The sequence below is a fragment of the Erithacus rubecula genome, assembly GCF_903797595.1.
Source record: "Erithacus rubecula genome assembly, contig: scaffold_363_arrow_ctg1, whole genome shotgun sequence".
Classification (NCBI taxonomy): domain Eukaryota; kingdom Metazoa; phylum Chordata; class Aves; order Passeriformes; family Muscicapidae; genus Erithacus; species Erithacus rubecula.
Genome location: NW_027635969.1, coordinates 30,651 through 47,981, shown reverse-complemented (window position 1 = coordinate 47,981; position 17,331 = coordinate 30,651). Strand labels below are relative to the sequence as shown.

Below are 17,331 nucleotides of genomic sequence, written 5' to 3'. Positions count from 1 at the left end.
CCCGAAAAAATTCCTGGACTGCGAAAAAATTTCCGGGAATTTTCTGGATAGTGAACAATTCCCGGGGCACAAAGAATTCCCGGGATTTTTTGGTCGTGGACAATTCCCGGGGCTCGGGAAAAATTCCCGGGAATTTTTTGGATCGAGAATTCCCGTGTCATGGATAAAATTCCCAGGGATTTTTATGGATTGTGGACAATTCCTGGGTCATGGAAAAAGTTCCCAGGGATTTTTTGGATTGTGGACAATTCCTGAAGGAATTCCTGGACTGCGAAGAATTTCCGGGAATATTTTGGATGAAGGACAATTCCTGGGACATGGAAAAAATTCCCAGGGATTTTCTGGATCGTGGACAATTCCTGAAAAATTCCTGGACCGTGGATAATTCCCAGAATTTTCTGGATCGAGGACAATTCCTGGGGCACAAAGAATTCCCGGGTCGTGGAGAATTCCCAGGGATTTTTGGGATTTTGGACAATTCCCGGGTCATGGGAAAAAAAAAAAAATCCTGGAGCATCGATAATTAATTCTGGGGTCACGGATAAATAATTTTCGGGCATGGATAAAATTCCTGGGATGCAGAAAATTCCTGGAATAACATAAAAGGAAATGAAATGAAATGAAATGAAATGAAATGAAATGAAATGAAATGAAATGAAATAATAAAATAAAATAAAATAAAATAAAATAAAATAAAATAAAATTAAAATAAAATAAAATAAATACTTTCTTGTGGATTTGGTTTTTTGGGACCCCATGGAATCCCCCATCCCAAATAAAATCTATAATTTCCCATGCATTTTGGTTTTTTTGGGTGTTCCTGACATCCCCAGAACCATCAATTTTTGTTTTTTTTTTTTTTTTTTGAGGTCCCTCTGGAGTTTTTTTTCAACTCCCAGAAATTTCTCCCCAAAATCCCGAGGCTCTTCCTCTCCAAAATTCCGTTTATTGGGGGGGGTTGGGGGGGGATTTTTGGGGGGTTCAAGGAGAATTTTGGGGTCGCTTCTGGGACCCAGGGGATTTTGGGGTTGGTGTAAATTTGGGAGTGCTCAGGGAATTCTGGGTGTTCTGAGGGGATTCCCAGGAATTCCAGGGTTTTTTTTGAGGGAACTCCAGGGAGATTTTGGGGAATTTTTTGGGAATTTTGGGTCACTTCTGGAAGTGCTGCAGCGGGCAGTGCTCCCCGGGGGTCTCCAGGCGGGTTTGGGGCGGGTTTGGGGATTCCAGGTGGGATTTCCGGGATTTGGGGAATATTTTGGGGAATATTTCGGGTCACTTCTGGAAGTGCTGCAGCGGGTAGTGCTCCCCGTAGGTCTCCAGGTGCCGCTGCAGCTCCTCCCGCTGCCGCTGCAGCCGCGGGGGCATCTCCAGGTAAACGTCGGAGAAGAGCAGGTGAGGCGGCGGCTTCGGCTCGCGCTCCGCCTGCTCGAACGCCTCCAGCACCTGCGGCAAATCCCAAAAACCAGCTCCAAACCCCCCCCAGTCCCGGGCACCCCAAAATCCCCGCCGATCTCCCTCCTTAAACACCAGCTTTCCTTCCCCACAACGCTAAACGCTTCCCCTCAAAAAAATCCCACAAATTCCCCCCAAAAACCCCGAAATCTCCCCAGACCGACCATTTTCCGGGAGCTCTTCCTCCAGGCCTGCTCCTGCTGCTCGTCCCACCAGCCCCTCCTGCCCAGGTAGAGCCGCAGCCGCGAGATCGGGTGATCCTGCTTGTCCCAGTAATTCACCTCGTCCACCGAGCGGTACGCGGAGCTGTCGTCGCTCGTGCTGTGGTGCCCGATCCTGAAACGGGGAGGAAAACGGGGAAACGAGTGAAAAAATCAGGAAAAACGGGCAAAAAATCAGTGAAAAAAAATCGGCAACAAAAAGAGGGAAAAAAAATCAGTGAGAAACGGGGGGAAATGGGCAAAAAATTCATGGGAAAAACGGGAGGGAAATGGGGGGATCCTGGAAAATCCAGTGAGAAAATGGGATCTGGGGGGATTTTTTGGGGGGGATCCTGTAAAATCCAATAGGAAAATGCGATTTTTGTGGGGAATCCTGCAAAACCCAATAGGAAAATGGGATTTTTGTGCGCAATCCTGCAAAACCCAATAGGAAAATGCGATTTTTGTAGGGAATCCTGTAAAACCCAATAGGAAAATGGATTTTTTTCGGGGATTTTTGGGGAATCCTGTAAAACCCGAAAATGAACAGGGGTTTTTGGGCTCCCCCACCGGTAGGTCATGGCCTCGATGAGGAAGGGCTGGTTCTCGGCCACGGCGCGGCGCCGCGCCTCCCTGGTGGCGTTGTACACGGCGAAAACGTCGTTGCCGTCCACGCGGATGGAGAGCAGCCCGTAGCCGGGGCCCCGCGCCGCTGAGGGGGAAGAAACCCCAAAAAACGGGATTTGGGTCATTAAAAACCCCCCAAAAACGGGATTTGGGTCATTAAAATCCCTCCCTGGAATCGCAGGGGTTTCCCTGCTCCCCATCCCGGGCGCTGCTCAAATTTGCAAAGTTCTTTTCTTAAAATTTCCTGGACCCAAAATCCCGGGGATTTCCTGCCCCAAAATCCCAAGGTTCTGACCCAAAATTCCAGTACTTTTCTGCCCCAAAATCCCAAGGTTCTGACCCAAAATTCCAGTGATTTCCTGCCCCAAAATCCCAGAGCTCCTTTCCTAAAATCCCAGAGATCTGCTGACCCAAAATCCCGGAGATTCCACTCAAAATCCCAGAGTTCTTTCACCAAAATCCCAAGAATTTCCTGCCCCAATATCCCAGCACTTTTTTCAGATTTTTTTCCCAATTTTTGAATTTTTTTCCCCCCAAATTTAGTATTTTCTCTCACCCATTCTGTCTCCCCGGTACTGCTCAGCGGTGGGCGTGGAGATTTTGTATTTTCACCCCCCAGTTTTGAAGTTTTACCCCCCAGTTTCAGATTTTTTCCCAATTTCGGATTTTTCCCCCCAGATTTCGGGTATTTTCTCACCGATGCCGTCCCCCCGGTACTGCTCGGAGGTGGGCGTGGAGATGGCGTAGCCGTTGTTGCGGCAGAAGAAGACAATGGGGCACTCGAGGGTGGCGGCGAAGTTGAAGCCGGCGTGGGCGTCGCCCTCGCTCGCCGCCCCCTCCCCAAAATAACAAACCACGGCCCGGCTCGCGTCAGCGCGCTTGATGGCGTAGGCGGCGCCCACGGCTTCGGGGAGAAAAAACGGGATTTGGGGAAAAAAACCGGGGATTTGGGGGAAAACGGGATTTTGGGGGGGGGAAATGGAGATTTGGGAGAAACGGACACAGAGGGAAGAAGAGGAATTTTGGGGCCATGGGCTGGGGTGGCACCTTGCGGGATCTGCGTGGCCAGCGGGGACGAGATGGTGACGAAGTGGCGCTGGCGGCAGCCGTAGTGCACCGGCATCTGCCGGCCCTTGCCCGGGTCGCTGGCGTTGCCGTAGCACTGCGCCATGAACAGCTCCAGCGGGTAGCCCCGGTACAGCAGCACACCTGGGGACAGGTGCGGGTCACACCTGGCTCACACCTGGCTCACACCTGAGTCACTTGGGTCACACCGGGAACCCAAATCCGGGTCGCACCTGTCCCCCCTCTCGCCTGTCCCACCTGCCCCCCCATCCCTCACCTGTCCCACCTGTGCCTCACCTGCCTCCCGGTACTGCCCAAAGACGAGGTCGGAGGCCTCGAGGGCGGCGGCGCTGCCCACGTGCGTCCCCTCCTCGCCGTAGTTGGTCATGTAGAACGAGATGCGGCCCTGGGGACGCAGGTGAGCGCACCTGAGGCCCCCCCCAGGTGAGGCCCCCCCCAGGTGAGGCCCCCCAGGTGAGCCCCCGGCTGTACCTGGCGCTGGGATTCGTACAGGATCCGGTCCATGGTGTTGAGCAGCGTCATGGTCTTGTAGAGCTTCAGCACCTGCTCCTTGGGCAGCTGCGGGGACAGCACACCTGGGGTCACCTGGGGGTCACCTGGGGACACCTGGGCAGGTGTAGAGAACTGGGGGGACTTGGACAGCTCCATGGAGAGCACACCTGGGGTCACCTGGGGACACCTGGGCAGGTGTAGAGAACTGGGGGGACTTGGACAGCTGCATGGAGAGCACACCTGGGGTCACCTGGGGACACCTGGGCAGGTGTGGGGACCTGGGGTCACTTGGGGACATCTCTGTGCCACGTGTTCAGGGTGTCACCTGCCCAGACATCGTGTATTCCAGCAGCAGGGGGTGACAGGTGTGTCACCTGTCCCACCTCACCTGTCCCAGGTGTGTCTCACCTATCCCAGGTGTGTTTGTGTCACTGACCCAGGTGTGCTCACCTGTCCCAGGTGTGTTTGTGTCACTGACCCAGGTGTGCTCACCTGTCCCAGGTGTTTTTGGCTCACCTGGGGGTCCTCGGAGGGGCGCAGCACCTGGCCCTGCCGGTCCATCACCCGGTACACCGGGATCCCGGCCAGCACGTTGGGCTGGATGAACTCGAGGCGCTCGGCGAACGCGGCCGAGGCCCCCGGGAACTGCGGCCGCTCCTCGGGGGACTCCTGGGGGGACACGGGGGTGGCACCGGGACCCGAAAGGGACACGGGGACACCGGGACAGGGGACACCGGGACAGAGGACACACGGACCCCTCTGTCCCCTCAATGTCCCTCAGTGTACCTCTGTCCCCTCTCTGTCCCTTCAATGTCCCCTCTCTGTCCCTCTGTCCCCTCTCTGACCCTCTGTCCCTCAATGTCCCCGCTCTGACCCTCTGTCCCTCTGTCCCTCTGTCCCCTCTCTGTCCCTCTGTCCCCTCTCTGTCCCCTGTCACTCACGGCCGTGCTCCGCAGCCGCCTCGGGACGAGTCCCGGGAGCCGCCGCCACCGCAGCGCCCGCAGCGCCGCCATCTTCACCGGGGGCGTGGCCGAGCGGCGGGGCGAGCGCTGATTGGCTGCCGCAGGGGGGCGGTGGGGCAGCCGAGGGATCTGACTGGCTGGAGAGCGCGCGCTCGGCGGGCGAGCCCCGCCTGCTGGCGACCGTATAAGGAATGGCATGGCCACGCCCACTCAGCCATATGGAAACTGCCTGACCACGCCCATAAATTAAATAAGGAGGTTCTGTGATTGGCCACGCCCCTTAAATGACCACATAAGGGAATCCCTGCTTGCCACGCCCCAAAATGACCAAATATGGGCGATTTGTACTGGCCACGCCCCTTGAGTGACATTGGGGGGTTCCCCCACCCAAATTCTCCTCTCCCCCACCTTGGGGGCCCCCCAGACACACCCCTCCCCCCAACAGACACCAGTGTGGGGGTCCCGATATTTATTTTGGGGGGCGGGGTCAGGGCGGACAAATCGGGGCAGGAATAACTTAAAAATTTTGGGGAGGGGGAGGGGCGGGGCCTAGGGCCATATTTACAGACTGTACAATGGGGGAGGGGCACGGGGGGGCGGGGCCGTGGTCAAGGTTGTGGGGGGGGGTCCCCAAAATCTTGGCACCGAAATCCTGGAGCCGTCAGGCCCCCAGGAACCCCCCCTGCCCCTCCCCCTCCCCATGATGTCCCCAAGGTCCCCAAATGAGGGGGGAGTGGCACAGGGGAGGCTCCCAGCTCCGCTGGTCCCAAATTTTGGGTGGGGGTCCTGGGGCTGCCGCAGGTGTGGAGGGGGAGGGGGGGGAATCCCCCTGGGCAGGTCTTGGGGGGGTCCTGGGAGGTCCCAGTCCGGTTCTGGGGTCCCAGTCTGGGTCCAAGGGTCCTGGGGGGGATCCCAGTTTGGTTCTGGGGGTCCCGGTGGGTCCCAGTCTCCTTCCAGGGGGCTCCCAGTCCGGTTCTGGGGGTCCCAGTGTGGTTCCAAAGGTTGTGGGGAGGGTCCCAGTCTGGCTCCCGGTCCCCGTCTGGTTCTGATGGTTCCAGGGGGTCCTGGGGGGATTCTGGTCTCGATCTGGGGGTGCTGGGGGTCCCGGGAACTGCGGCTGTCGTGGTCCCGGTCTGGTGTGGTGGTCCTGATCTGGTCCTGATCCGGTTCCGGGGGGTCCCAGGGGTCCCAGTCTGGTTCTGATCCGGTTCCGATCCAGTTCCGGGGGTCCCGGTGCCCCCTCCCCTCCCCCCTGTGCTGGGCGTGGCGCTGGCGGCAGCAGCGGGGGAGGGGCAGCCCGGGGGGGTCCCGGGGATTTTGGGAGGGGAGGGGGGAGGGGCGGGGGGCGCTGGAGCCCCTCCCCCATCACAGCCCCCCCCCCTCGGAGCAGCCGGGGGGCGGCTTCCGCTTGATCCCCAGGTAGATGGCAACTGCGGGGGAGGGGACAGGTGAGTCTGGGGTCTCACCTGAGCCCGGGGGGTCCCGGGTTTGGGGGGAGGGGCAGGACTCACCTTGTGAGCGCAGGTCCCCCGATTCCCGCAGGTTCGTCTGCGACCCTGGGGGGGCACGGGGGGCGGTCAGGGTCTGTCCACCTGTGCCCAGGTGTGTCCCAGGTATCCCCAGCTGTCTCCAAGTGTGTCCCAGGTGTCCCCAGCTGTGTCCCAGGTGTCCCCAGGTGTCCCGAGGTATCTCTCAGATGTCCCCAGCTGTACCCAGGTGTATCCAGGTTTCCCCAGGTATGTCCCAGGTGTCCCCAGCTGTGCCCAGGTGTGTCCCAGGTGTGCCCAGCTGTCCCCAGCTGTGTCCCAGGTTTCCCCAGGTATGTCCCAGCTGTCCCCAGGTGTCCCTAGGTGTGTCCCAGCTGTCCCCAGCTGTGTCCCAGCTGTCCCCAGCTGTGTCCCAGGTATCCCCAGCTGTATCCCAGGTATCCCCAGGTGTATCCCAGGTGTCCCCAGGTGTCACTCACGGATCTTGGTGGCGCTGGGGGCGGGGCTGGCCGACACGCAGCGATTGGAGCTCTGGCGCCGGGAGGGGTCAAGGGACACCCTGGGAGGAGGGAGGGGCTCAGGTGAGGGGCTCAGGTGAGTGGGGAAGGAGAGAAATAAGGTCCCCAGGTGAGGAGGAAGAATCTCCCAGGTGAGCAGGAAATGGGCTGAACCCCTCAGGTGAGGAGAAGGAGAAGGAAGAAGCCCCAGGTGAGAACAAGGAGGATGAGGAGCACCCCTAGGTGAGTTAGAACCCCCCCAGGTGACAACAAACCCCCCCAGGTGAGTCAGAAATCCCCCTCAGGTGAGTCAGAACCCCCCCAGGTGAGTCAGAACCCCCCCGAGTGACACCAAATCCCCAGGTGTGTCTGACCCCCCCAGGTGAGTCAGAAAGCCCCCAAGTGACACCACCACCCCCAGGTGTGTCTGACCCCCCAGGTGAGTCAGAACCCCCCTGAGTGACACCAAATCCCCAGGTGTGTCTGACCCCCCCAGGTGAGTCAGAACCCCCCCAAGTGACACCACCACCCCCAGGTGTGTCTGACCCCCCAGGTGAGTCAGAACCCCCCTGAGTGACACCAAATCCCCAGGTGTGTCTGACCCCCCCAGGTGCGCTCACCTGCGCGTCAGTTTGGAGGTGATCTTGCTCAGCAGCGTGGCCGTGGGGCGGGGCCGGGGGGAGGCGGCCGCAGGTGTGGGGGGAGGGGGCGAGGAAGGGGGCGGGGCTCCCGCCCCTCCCCCACCCCCCCGGCGCTCGCGGGGGTCCCGGCCCCCCCCGGCCCCGCCCCCTCCCCCCCCGTGGAAGGTGCTGCGGGCGGAGCAGCCCCGCGCCAGGTGAGCCAGGTGAGCCCCGCCCAGGGAGTGGCTGGAGGGCGACGGCGGCGGGCGGGAGGTGAGGCTGGGGGAGGGGACAGCGGGTCAGGGGGCACAGGTGACATACAGGTAACATACAGGTGACACCAAACGCATAGGTGACACACAGGTGACATCAAACGCACAGGTGACACACAGGTGACACACAGGTGACACGCAGGTGACACGCAGGTGACACCAAGCACTCAGGTGACACACAGGTAACATACAGGTGACAGACACACCGCTGACACTGAGGTATAACCCACACACAGGTGACACACAGCTAACAAACAGGTGACGCCTACAGGTGTCAGCCACAGGTGATACCCAGGTGACCCCACACCCACAGGTGATCCCACCCCACACCCCCGTGTGGGAACAGGCACTGGTGCCACTGGGGGCACTGGGACAGGTGTGAATGGGGGGCACAGGTGGGTTCAGGTCTGTTTGGGGGCTCAGGTGAGCTCACCTGTTCTTGCCGTTGGGCAGCAGCAGGTGCTGCTCGCCCCCAGGTGTGTTTGAGATGGATTTTGGGATGGATTAGGGTTAGTTTTGGGGTCCCAGGTGTATTTTGGGGTCCCAGGTGAGCTCACCTGTCCTTGCTGTTGGGCAGCAGCAGGTGCCGCTCGCCCCCAGGTGTGTTTGAGATGGATTTTGGGATGGATTAGGGTTAGTTTTGGGGTCCCAAGTGAGCTCACCTGTCCTTGCCGTTGGGCAGCAGCAGGTGCCGCTCGCCCCCCGCGCGCTCCGAGCACACGTAGGTGTTCCTGCGCCCCATCACGCTGGGGGGCACGTGGGGCTGGGGGGGCACGGGGTCACCTGGGGCTCAGAGACCCCCGGGAGACACCTGGGACACACCTGGACCCCCAGGGACACACCTGGGGACATCCCCAGACCCTTTTCCCCTTCCCTAGGTGACCCTCCAGGCCCCCCAGGTATCCCCAGCCCCACACTTCCCCCCCTCCAGGTCACACCCATTCCAGGTACCTGCTCAGGTGCACCAATTCTCCCCCATTCCCCCCATTCCCCCCCTCCAGGTATCCCAGGTGCCCCCCTAGGTGCCCCCTCACCTGGTCTAGGTGTCTGTCAGGGATCCCGAGGAGCCCCCCCAGGTGTCCCCCCAGGTGTCCCAGGTAATCTCTCACCTGGTCCAGGTGTCGGTCGGGGATCTCGGCCTTGTTGGGGTTGTGGGCGCTGCTGACCAATGGGCTGGAGGGGGGAGGGGCGCCCCCTGTTCGCCCCCCTCCCCCCCCGGCTCCGCCCCCTCCGCTGCCCCTCCGGGGTGGGAGGGGCCCGGCCACGCCCCCGGCCACGCCCCCCTCGCGCAGCTCCGCGGCGCCGGCGCTGGTTGGGCTGCGCTTGGGGGGGGCGGGGGTGGGGGCGGGGCCACCTGCGGGGGGACACGGGGTCACCTGGGGGGTCACCTGTGCCCCCCACAGTGTCCCGAATTTCCCCAGTGTCCCCGATGTCCCCCCAATGTCCCCAGTGTCTCCACTCCTCCATAGTCCCCAATCCCCCAGTCCCCCAATCCCTCCCAATGTCCCCAACACCCCCAATGTCCCCCCAGTGTCCCCAGTGTCTCCACTCCTCCAATCCCCCCAGTCCCCCCAATGTCCCCCCAGTGTCCCCAGTGTCCCCAGTGTCACTCACAGAAGTCGCTGTGCCGTCGCTGCCGGTGGTGGCCCCCCCCTCGCTGTCCCTTCCCGTGCGTCCCCGACGTCCCCGACTTGGTGGCACCGTTGGGGGCCTCGGCTACGCCCCGGGGCCGTGACAGGGACAGGGACAGGGCACTGCCACCCTCGGGCTGTCACCGGGGTCACAGTGTCACTGTCACCAACAGGGACAGGGCACTGCCACCCTCGGGCTGTCACCAGGGTCATCGATGTCCCCAGTGGGACATCGCAGTCCAAGGTCTGCAAGTCCCAAATGCCCCAAATATCCTCAATGTCCCCAATCCCCCGATCCCCTCAATCACCCCAAGGTCCCCAGTGTCCCCAGTGTCACCCTGATGTCCCCATTGTCACCCACCTCTCCCCGCCGCCCCAGCAGCAGGTAGGTGGCCGTCACCTCGTTGTACTTGTGGGTGCTCAGCGCCTCCTTGATCTCGTCCCTCGTGTACCCCATGCCCACCATCACCTCTGGGGACACACGGAGGGGGTGGCACCGTGTCCCCAGTGCTGTCCCCCTGCCCTGTCCCCCCCCAGGGTCCCTCACCGATGCGCTTGGTGTCCCCAAAATCCTCCTGGGGCTCTGTGTAGGGCGTCAGCTCGTCCCCCTCGTAGCCGATGTTGATCCACTTGTCCTTCATGATTTGCTGGGGGAGGACATTGGGGACATCAGGGACGTTGGGGACACTGGGGACAATAGAGGCATGGGGCAGTGGGGGGATATTGGGGACAATGGAGGCATGGGGACATTGGAGGGATTGGGGACATCAGGGGACTGTGGGAGGACACCCAGTGGGAAGTGGCAACACCCCCAGATCCTGTGGAACCCCCCAAGACCCCTCAAAACCACCCCAAACCCCCCCAGGACCCCTGAAACCCCCAGATCTCCCCCAAATCCCCCCCAGGACCCCCCAAGCTCCCCCAGACCTCGAGGGTGCAGCGCTTGGCGGGGTTCAGCACCAGGAAGCGCCGCAGGATGTTCTCGCAGTCCGTGGACATGTAGAAGGGCACGCGGTACTTGCCCCGCAGGACGCGCTCCCGCAGCTCCTGGGGGGACACGGGGGCACCTGGGTCACTCGGGGTCACCTGGGGTCACTCGGGGTCACCTGGGGTCACCTGGGTCACTTGGGGTCACCTGGGGTCACTGGGGGTCACCTGGGGCCATTCAAGGTCACTCAGGGTCAGGGGGGTTTGGGTGGGGACAGAAGGAGGAGGGGACAGGGTTGTGGCCCGCAGGGTCCTGGGGGTCACAGGTGACAAGAGGGGACAGGAGGTGACAGGGAGGTGACCAAGTGCCCAGGAGGTGCCAGGGCGGTGCCAGGTGCTCACCTTGAGGTTGTGCCCGTCAAGGGGCAGTGACCACTGACCAGCAGGTGACCATGGGGTTAGCGGGAGGTGCCAGGGCAGTGACAGGGAGGTGACAGGGAGGTGACAGGGCAGTGCCAGGGAGGTGCCAGGGCGGTGCCAGGGAGGTGACAGGGCAGTGCCAGGGCGGTGACAGGGCAGTGCCAGGGCGGTGCCAGGGCCATGCCAGGGCCGTGCCAGGCGCTCACCTTGAGGTTGTGCCCGTCGAAGGGCAGCGAGCCGCTGACCAGCGTGTACAGGATGACCCCCAGGCTCCAGATGTCCACCTCGGGCCCGTCGTACTTCTTTCCCTGGAAGAGCTCGGGGGCGGCGTAGGGGGGGGAGCCGCAGAACGTGTCCAGCTTGGAGCCCCGCGAGAACTCGTTACTGAACCCGAAATCCGCGATCTTGATGTTGGCGTCGGCGTCCAGCAGCAGGTTCTCAGCCTGGGGACAGCGGGGGGGACACGGGGACACTGTCACAGGGACTGTCACAGGGACAGGGAAACTGCCACAGGGACAGGGACACTGCCACAGGGACGGGGACACTGTCACAGGGACGGGGACACTGCCAGAGGGACAGGGACACTGCCAGAGGGACAGGGACACTGCCACAGGGACGGGGACACTGCCAGAGGGACAGGGACACTGTCACAGGGACAGGGACACTGCCACAGGGACGGGGACACTGCCAGAGGGACAGGGACACTATCACAGGGACAGGGACACTGCCACAGGGACGGGGACACTGCCACAGGGACAGGGACACTGCCACAGGGACGGGGACACTGCCACAGGGACAGGGACACTGCCACAGGGACGGGGACACTGCCAGAGGGACGGGGACACTGTCACAGGGACAGGGACACTGCCACAGGGACGGGGACACTGCCAGAAGGACAGGGACACTGTCACAGGGACGGGGACACTGCCAGAGGGACAGGGACACTGCCAGAGGGACCGGGACACTGCCACAGGGACGGGGACACTGCCAGAGGGACAGGGACACTGCCAGAGGGACAGGGACACTGTCACAGGGACAGGGACACTGCCAGAGGGACGGGGACACTGTCACAGGGACGGGGACACTGCCAGAGGGACAGGGACACTGCCAGAGGGACAGGGACACTGTCACAGGGACAGGGACACTGCCAGAGGGACGGGGACACTGTCACAGGGACAGCAGGACAGGGGCAGTGTCACAAGGACAGGGACACTGGGATGGGGACACTGGGATGTTGTTGGTGTCAGTGTCCAGCAGCAGGTTCTCAGCCTGGGGACACGGGGACAGCAGTGGGGACATCAGTGGGGACACAGGGACACTGTCACAGGGACAGGGACACTGGGACAAGGGACACGGGGTCAAAGAGAAGGACACCAGGACAGGGACACCAGGATGGACACAGGGACAGGAACACCAGGACAGGGACATTGTCACAGGGACAGGGACACCGGGACAGGAGACATTGGGACGGACACAGGGACCTCACCCCTGTGTGGTGCCACCCCCCGTGTCCCCCCCAGTGTCACCTTGAGGTCCCTGTGCACGATGTTCTTCTGGTGGCAGTAATGCACGGCCGAGACGATCTGGGGACACCACGGGGGGTGGCACTGTCACCGCGGGCCCCTGGTGTCCCCAGACCCCCCCCAATGTCCCCAAACCTCCCCCAGGGTGTCCCCAAACACTCCCTGACATCCCCAACCCCCCCCAATGTCCCCAAACCCCACCCAGGGTGTCCCAAACCCCCCCCAGGATGTCCCCAAGCCCCCCCAGAGTGTCCCCAGTCCCTCCCTGATGTCCCCAGTGTCCCCAAACCCCCCCAGTGTCCCCAACCCCCCCCCCGTGTCCCCACCTGTCGGAACTTGGCCCGCGCCTCCTTCTCCTTCATCCTCCCGTGGGACACCAGGTAATCAAACACCTCACCTGGGGGGGACACACCTGTGAGACCCCAAAACACCCAAAACCACCCCAAAACACACCTGGGACACACCTGTGAGACCCCAAAACACCCAGAACCACCCCAAAACACACCTGGGACACACCTGTGAGACCCCAAAACACCCAAAACCACCCCAAAACACACCTGGGACACACCTGTGAGACCCCAAAACACCCAAAACCACCCCAAACACCCCAAAACACACCTGGGCTCAGCCCAAACCCACACCTGGAAGTGCACGGGAGGGGTGAGGGTGTCCCCAGGCATGTCCCGGGTGTGTCCTGGGTGTGTTTTGGATGTTCCCTGGGTGTGTCCTGGGTGTCCCCAGGTGTCCCAGGTGTGTCCCGGGTGTGTTTTGGATGTTCCCTGGGTGTGTCCTGGGTGTGTCCCAGGTGTGTCCTGGGTGTCCCCAAGTGTCCCAGGTGTGTCCCGGGTGTGTCCTGGGTGTGTCCCAGGTGTGTCCTGGGTGTCCCCAGGTGTCCCCAGGTGTGTCCCGGATGTTCCCTGGGTGTGTCCCAGGTGTCCCAGGTGTGTCGCAGGTGTGTCCTGGGTGTGTCCCAGGTGTGTCCCGGGTGTGTCCCCAGGTGTCCCAGGTGTGTCCCGGGTGTGTTTTGGATGTTCCCTGGGTGTGTCCTGGGTGTGTCCCAGGTGTCCCAGGTGTGTCCCGGGTGTGTCCTGGGTGTGTTCCAGGTGTGTCCCGGGTGCGTCCTGGATGTTCCCTGGGTGTGTCCTGGGTGTGTCCCAGGTGTCCCAGGTGTGTCCCGGGTGTGTCCTGGGTGTGTCCCAGGTGTGTCCTGGGTGTCCCCAGGTGTCCCAGGTGTGTCCCGGGTGCGTCCTGGATGTTCCCTGGGTGTGTCCCAGGTGTGTCCTGGGTGTCCCCAGGTGTCCCCAGGTGTCCCAGGTGTGTCCCGGGTGTGTTTTGGATGTTCCCTGGGTGTGTCCCAGGTGTGTCCTCACCTGCGCTTGCGTACTCCATCACCAGATACAGCGTCTTCTCCGTCTCGATCACCTCAAACAGCTTCACTGGGAGGGAAACGGGGGGTCACGGGACCCCTCCCCAATTCCAGGACCCCGCCCCAATTCTGAGACCCCTCCCCAATTCTGAAACCCTGCCCCAATTCTGAGACCCCTCCCCAATTCTGAGACCCCGCCCCATTTTTGGGACTCCTCCCCATTTTTGACACCCTCCCCATTTTCGGGACCCCTCCCCATTTTCGGGACTCCTCCCCAATTCCGGGACCCCGCCCCAATTCTGGGACCCCTCCCCAATTCTGAGACCCCACCCCAATTCTGAGACCCCACCCCATTTTTGGGACTCCTCCCCATTTTCAGGACCCCTCCCCAGTTCTGGGACCCCTCCCCCTCACCGATATTGGGGTGGTTCAGCCCCTTCATGATCCGAACTTCCCGAAAAAGCTGCAGGGGAGGGGGGGCAGGGTCAGCAAGGGGGGTCGAGACCCCTCCCCAAATGAGGGGGAACGCCCCCAGACCCCTCCCCAAATGGGGGGAGCCCCCCCAGACCCCTCCCCACCTTCTGCAGGCTCGTGGGGTTCAGCTGCGTCTTGTCGATGATTTTAATGGCGACCTAAAAATGGGGAGGGGGCGCTGAGGGGACCCAAAATTCACCTGAGACCCCCAGAGAGCCCAAATTCACCTGAGACCCCCCAGATTCACCTGAGCCCCATCCCAGGCCCCCCAACATGCTCCCACCGCCCTAAATCGTCCCTGTCCCCCCCAAATCTCCCCAAAACCCCCTCCTATCACCCCAAATTCACCTGAGACCCCTCCCCAGACCCCTAATCCCCATCCCACTGCCCCAACTGACCCCTGAACCCCCTCCCATCACCCCAAATCGCCCCAATCCCCCTCCCATCACCCCAAATCGCCCCCAATCCCCCTCCCATCGCCCCTCCCATCGCCCCCAATCCCCCTCCCATGACCCCTCCCGCCCCCTGCCCACCTCCCTGCCGGTCAGCACGTGCCGGGCCAGTTTGACCTTGGCGAAGTTGCCCTTGCCGATGGTTCTCAGCAGCCGGTAATTGCCCACGTGCGGCGGCTCCTCCGCGCCCAGCGAGTTCCGGCCCCGGGGGGCGCCGCGCCCCGCCCACGCCCCGCCCTTCGGGGCCGGAGCCACGCCCCCCGGGGCCAGCTGCGGGGGAGACCTGAGACCCCTCCCCGAATAACAGAGCCCCTCCCCGAATAACAGAGAGACCCCTCCCCGAATAACAGAGAGACCCCTCCCCGAATAGCACAGAGAGAGACCCCTCCCCAAATAACAGAGAGACCCCTCCCCGAATAACAGAGACCCTCCCCGAATAACAGAGAGACCCCTCCCCGAATAACACACAGAGACCCCTCCCCGAATACCAGAGAGACCCCTCCCCGAATAACAGAGAGAGACCCCTCCCCGAATAACAGAGAGACCCCTCCCCAAATACCAGAGAGAGACCCCTCCCCAATAAACACAGAGACCCCTCCCCAATAAACACAGAGACCCCTCGCCAATAAACACAGAGAGACCCCTCCCCAATAAACACACAGAGACCCCTCCCCGAATAACAGAGAGACCCCTCCCCGAATAGCACAGAGAGAGACCCCTCCCCAAATAACAGAGAGACCCCTCCCCGAATAGCACAGAGAGAGACCCCTCCCCAAATACCAGAGAGACCCCTCCCCGAATACCAGAGAGAGACCCCTCCCCGAATAACAGAGAGACCCCTCCCCGAATACCAGAGAGACCCCTCCCCAAATAACAGAGAGACCCCTCCCCAAATACCAGAGAGACCCCTCCCCGAATAACAGAGACCCTCCCCAAATAACAGAGAGACCCCTCCCCGAATAGCACAGAGAGAGACCCCTCCCCAAATAACAGAGAGACCCCTCCCCGAATAGCACAGAGAGAGACCCCTCCCCGAATAACAGAGAGACCCCTCCCCGAATAACAGAGACCCTCCCAAATGCCACAGACCCCTCCCCGAATAACACACAGAGACCCCTCCCCGAATTACAGAGAGACCCCTCCCCGAATAGCACAGAGACCCCTCCCCGAATAACACACAGAGACCCCTCCCCGAATAACACAGAGAGAGACCCCTCCCCGAATAACCGAGAGACCCCTCCCCAAATACCAGAGAGACCCCTCCCCGAATAACAGAGAGACCCCTCCCCAAATAACAGAGACCCTCCCCGAATACCAGAGAGACCCCTCCCCGAATAACACACAGAGACCCCTCCCCGAATACCAGAGAGAACCTCCCCGAATAACAGAGACCCCTCCCCAAATACCAGAAAGACCCCTCCCCGAATACCAGAGAGACCCCTCCCCAAATAACACAGAGAGAGACCCCTCCCCCAATAACAGAGAGACCCCTCCCCGAATAACAGAGAGAGAGACCCCTCCCCGAATAACACAGACCCTCCCAAATGCCACAGACCCCTCCCCGAATAACACACAGAGACCCCTCCCCAAATATCACAGACCCCTCCCCAAACACCACAGACCCCTCCCCAGAATATCACCCCTAAAAACCCCTCCTCAAATTGGGGGGGCTGAGACCTGAGACCCCTCCCCAAATTATGACAGGGTGAGACCCCCATCAGCCCCCCCAAAATCCCCTCAGCCCCCCAAAATCCCTGAGACCCCCCTCAATCATCCCAGTGCGAGAGACCCCTCCCAAACTCACTCCCGGGGGTCCCGGTGACCCCTGACCCCCCCCCCCCATTTTACCGGTACCCCCGGTGCCCCCCCGGTACCGCCCCCCCCCTCACCGTGTCCGCGTTGCGCTCGTTCCCCGCCGCCAGGGCGGAGCGCGAGGACATGGTCCCGGCCCGGGGGGCCCCGGGGGGCGCTCCCGCTGCCGGGGGGTCCCGCCGCCGGGGGCGGCTCCGTTACCGGGGGGGGCGGAGGCGCCGGGCCGGGGCGGCCATGGCGGCCATGGCGCCGGAACCGGAAGCGGGGCGCGTCGGGGGCGGGGCTTTGCCCGCATAAGGAGCGCGGCGGCGACGATCGGTCACGCCCTCGGCGCGGAACGGACCAATCAGAAGGCGCCGCTCGGGCATGGAGACAGCTGGGCGCGCCCCGCGGGGGGGCGGGGCCGAGCGCCGGCCGCGCGCTGTGATTGGCTGAGCGGCGGCCAATGGGAGCAGGAGCGGGGTTTAACCCGTGAGTGACCGGGGAGAGGTCACGTGGCCGCGGGAGGGTGCGTGGGGTCACCTGAGTCACCTGTGGAGTCTCTGGAGTCACACCTGGGGTCACCTGTGCCAACTGTAGGGTCCCTGGTGTCGCCCGTGTCCCCTCCCTGTGACACCTGCAGTCTCCAGTGTCACCTATGAGGTCTCTGGTGTCACCTGTGGGGTCTCTGGTGTCACCTATGGCGTCCCCAGTGCCACCCAGAGGTCCCTGGTGTCACCTGTGGGGTCTCTGGTGTGACCTGTGTCCCCTCCCCGTCACACCTGTGATCCCCGGTGTCGCTGCCCCCTGTCCCTGTGCCATCCCCCGCTGTCACCGTGTCCCCTCCCTGTGTCCCCCGGTGCCATCGGGGGCCCGTCCCTGTCACCCGTGGGATCCCTTGTGTCCCTGTGCCACTTCTGCGTCCCCCAGTGTCACCAGGGTCCCATCCCGTTGTCCCCCAGTGTCCCCAAGGTCCCCATGTCCCATCCCGGTGTCCCCATGTCCCATCCCGGTGTCCCCATGTCCCATCCCGGTGGCCCTCAGTGTCCCCA

The 17,331-nt window shown here is 62.1% G+C and overlaps 2 protein-coding genes across 3 annotated transcripts; both read right to left on the bottom strand.

Moving 5' to 3' along the window:
- Positions 1-1,218: 1,218 nt before the first annotated feature.
- Positions 1,219-4,985, bottom strand: BCKDHA (branched chain keto acid dehydrogenase E1 subunit alpha). Of its 2 annotated transcripts, XM_079332585.1 has the most exons (9): positions 4,799-4,985; positions 4,374-4,526; positions 3,837-3,923; positions 3,642-3,750; positions 3,327-3,488; positions 2,977-3,183; positions 2,223-2,364; positions 1,617-1,788; positions 1,220-1,443 (listed from the first exon to the last, which is right to left on the bottom strand). In XM_079332585.1, the coding sequence occupies exons 1-9, from the start codon at positions 4,868-4,870 to the stop codon at positions 1,273-1,275; spliced, it is 1,275 nt and encodes a 424-aa protein (XP_079188711.1). In that variant the 5' UTR covers positions 4,871-4,985; the 3' UTR covers positions 1,220-1,272. The 2 variants fall into 2 exon arrangements, with proteins under 2 accessions (XP_079188712.1, XP_079188711.1); XM_079332586.1 differs by lacking the exons at positions 4,374-4,526; positions 4,799-4,985 and adding an exon at positions 4,108-4,170 and having other exon boundaries at positions 1,219-1,443; positions 3,837-3,971.
- A 1,184-nt stretch (positions 4,986-6,169) lies between these two features.
- On the bottom strand, positions 6,170-16,572 carry MARK4 (microtubule affinity regulating kinase 4). Its single transcript, XM_079332591.1, has 18 exons — positions 16,378-16,572; positions 14,570-14,758; positions 14,141-14,194; positions 13,977-14,025; positions 13,567-13,632; positions 12,523-12,593; positions 12,200-12,256; positions 10,880-11,116; positions 10,254-10,373; positions 9,874-9,973; positions 9,688-9,797; positions 9,310-9,463; positions 8,805-9,049; positions 8,358-8,458; positions 7,424-7,702; positions 6,786-6,865; positions 6,331-6,375; positions 6,170-6,249 (listed from the first exon to the last, which is right to left on the bottom strand). The coding sequence occupies exons 1-18, from the start codon at positions 16,426-16,428 to the stop codon at positions 6,185-6,187; spliced, it is 2,073 nt and encodes a 690-aa protein (XP_079188717.1). The 5' UTR covers positions 16,429-16,572; the 3' UTR covers positions 6,170-6,184.
- Positions 16,573-17,331: the final 759 nt, after the last annotated feature.

What these genes read in the sequence shown, in the direction of transcription:
- MARK4 (XM_079332591.1), bottom strand. Translation starts at nt 16,428, where the DNA reads ATGTCCTCGCGCTCCGCCCTGGCGGCGGGGAACGAGCGCAACGCGGAC. An exon ending in ACGAGCGCAACGCGGACACG is followed by an intron (nt 14,759 to 16,377) that starts GTGAGGGGGGGG and finishes TCTCCCCCGCAG; the next exon opens with CTGGCCCCGGGGGGCGTGGC. An exon ending in CGCGGGCCAAGTTCCGACAG is followed by an intron (nt 12,257 to 12,522) that starts GTGGGGACACGG and finishes TGGTGTCCCCAG; the next exon opens with ATCGTCTCGGCCGTGCATTA.
- BCKDHA (XM_079332585.1), bottom strand. Translation starts at nt 4,870, where the DNA reads ATGGCGGCGCTGCGGGCGCTGCGGTGGCGGCGGCTCCCGGGACTCGTC. An exon ending in ATCGAGGCCATGACCTACCG is followed by an intron (nt 1,789 to 2,222) that starts GTGGGGGAGCCC and finishes TCCCCGTTTCAG; the next exon opens with GATCGGGCACCACAGCACGA. An exon ending in GGAAGAGCTCCCGGAAAATG is followed by an intron (nt 1,444 to 1,616) that starts GTCGGTCTGGGG and finishes GATTTGCCGCAG; the next exon opens with GTGCTGGAGGCGTTCGAGCA.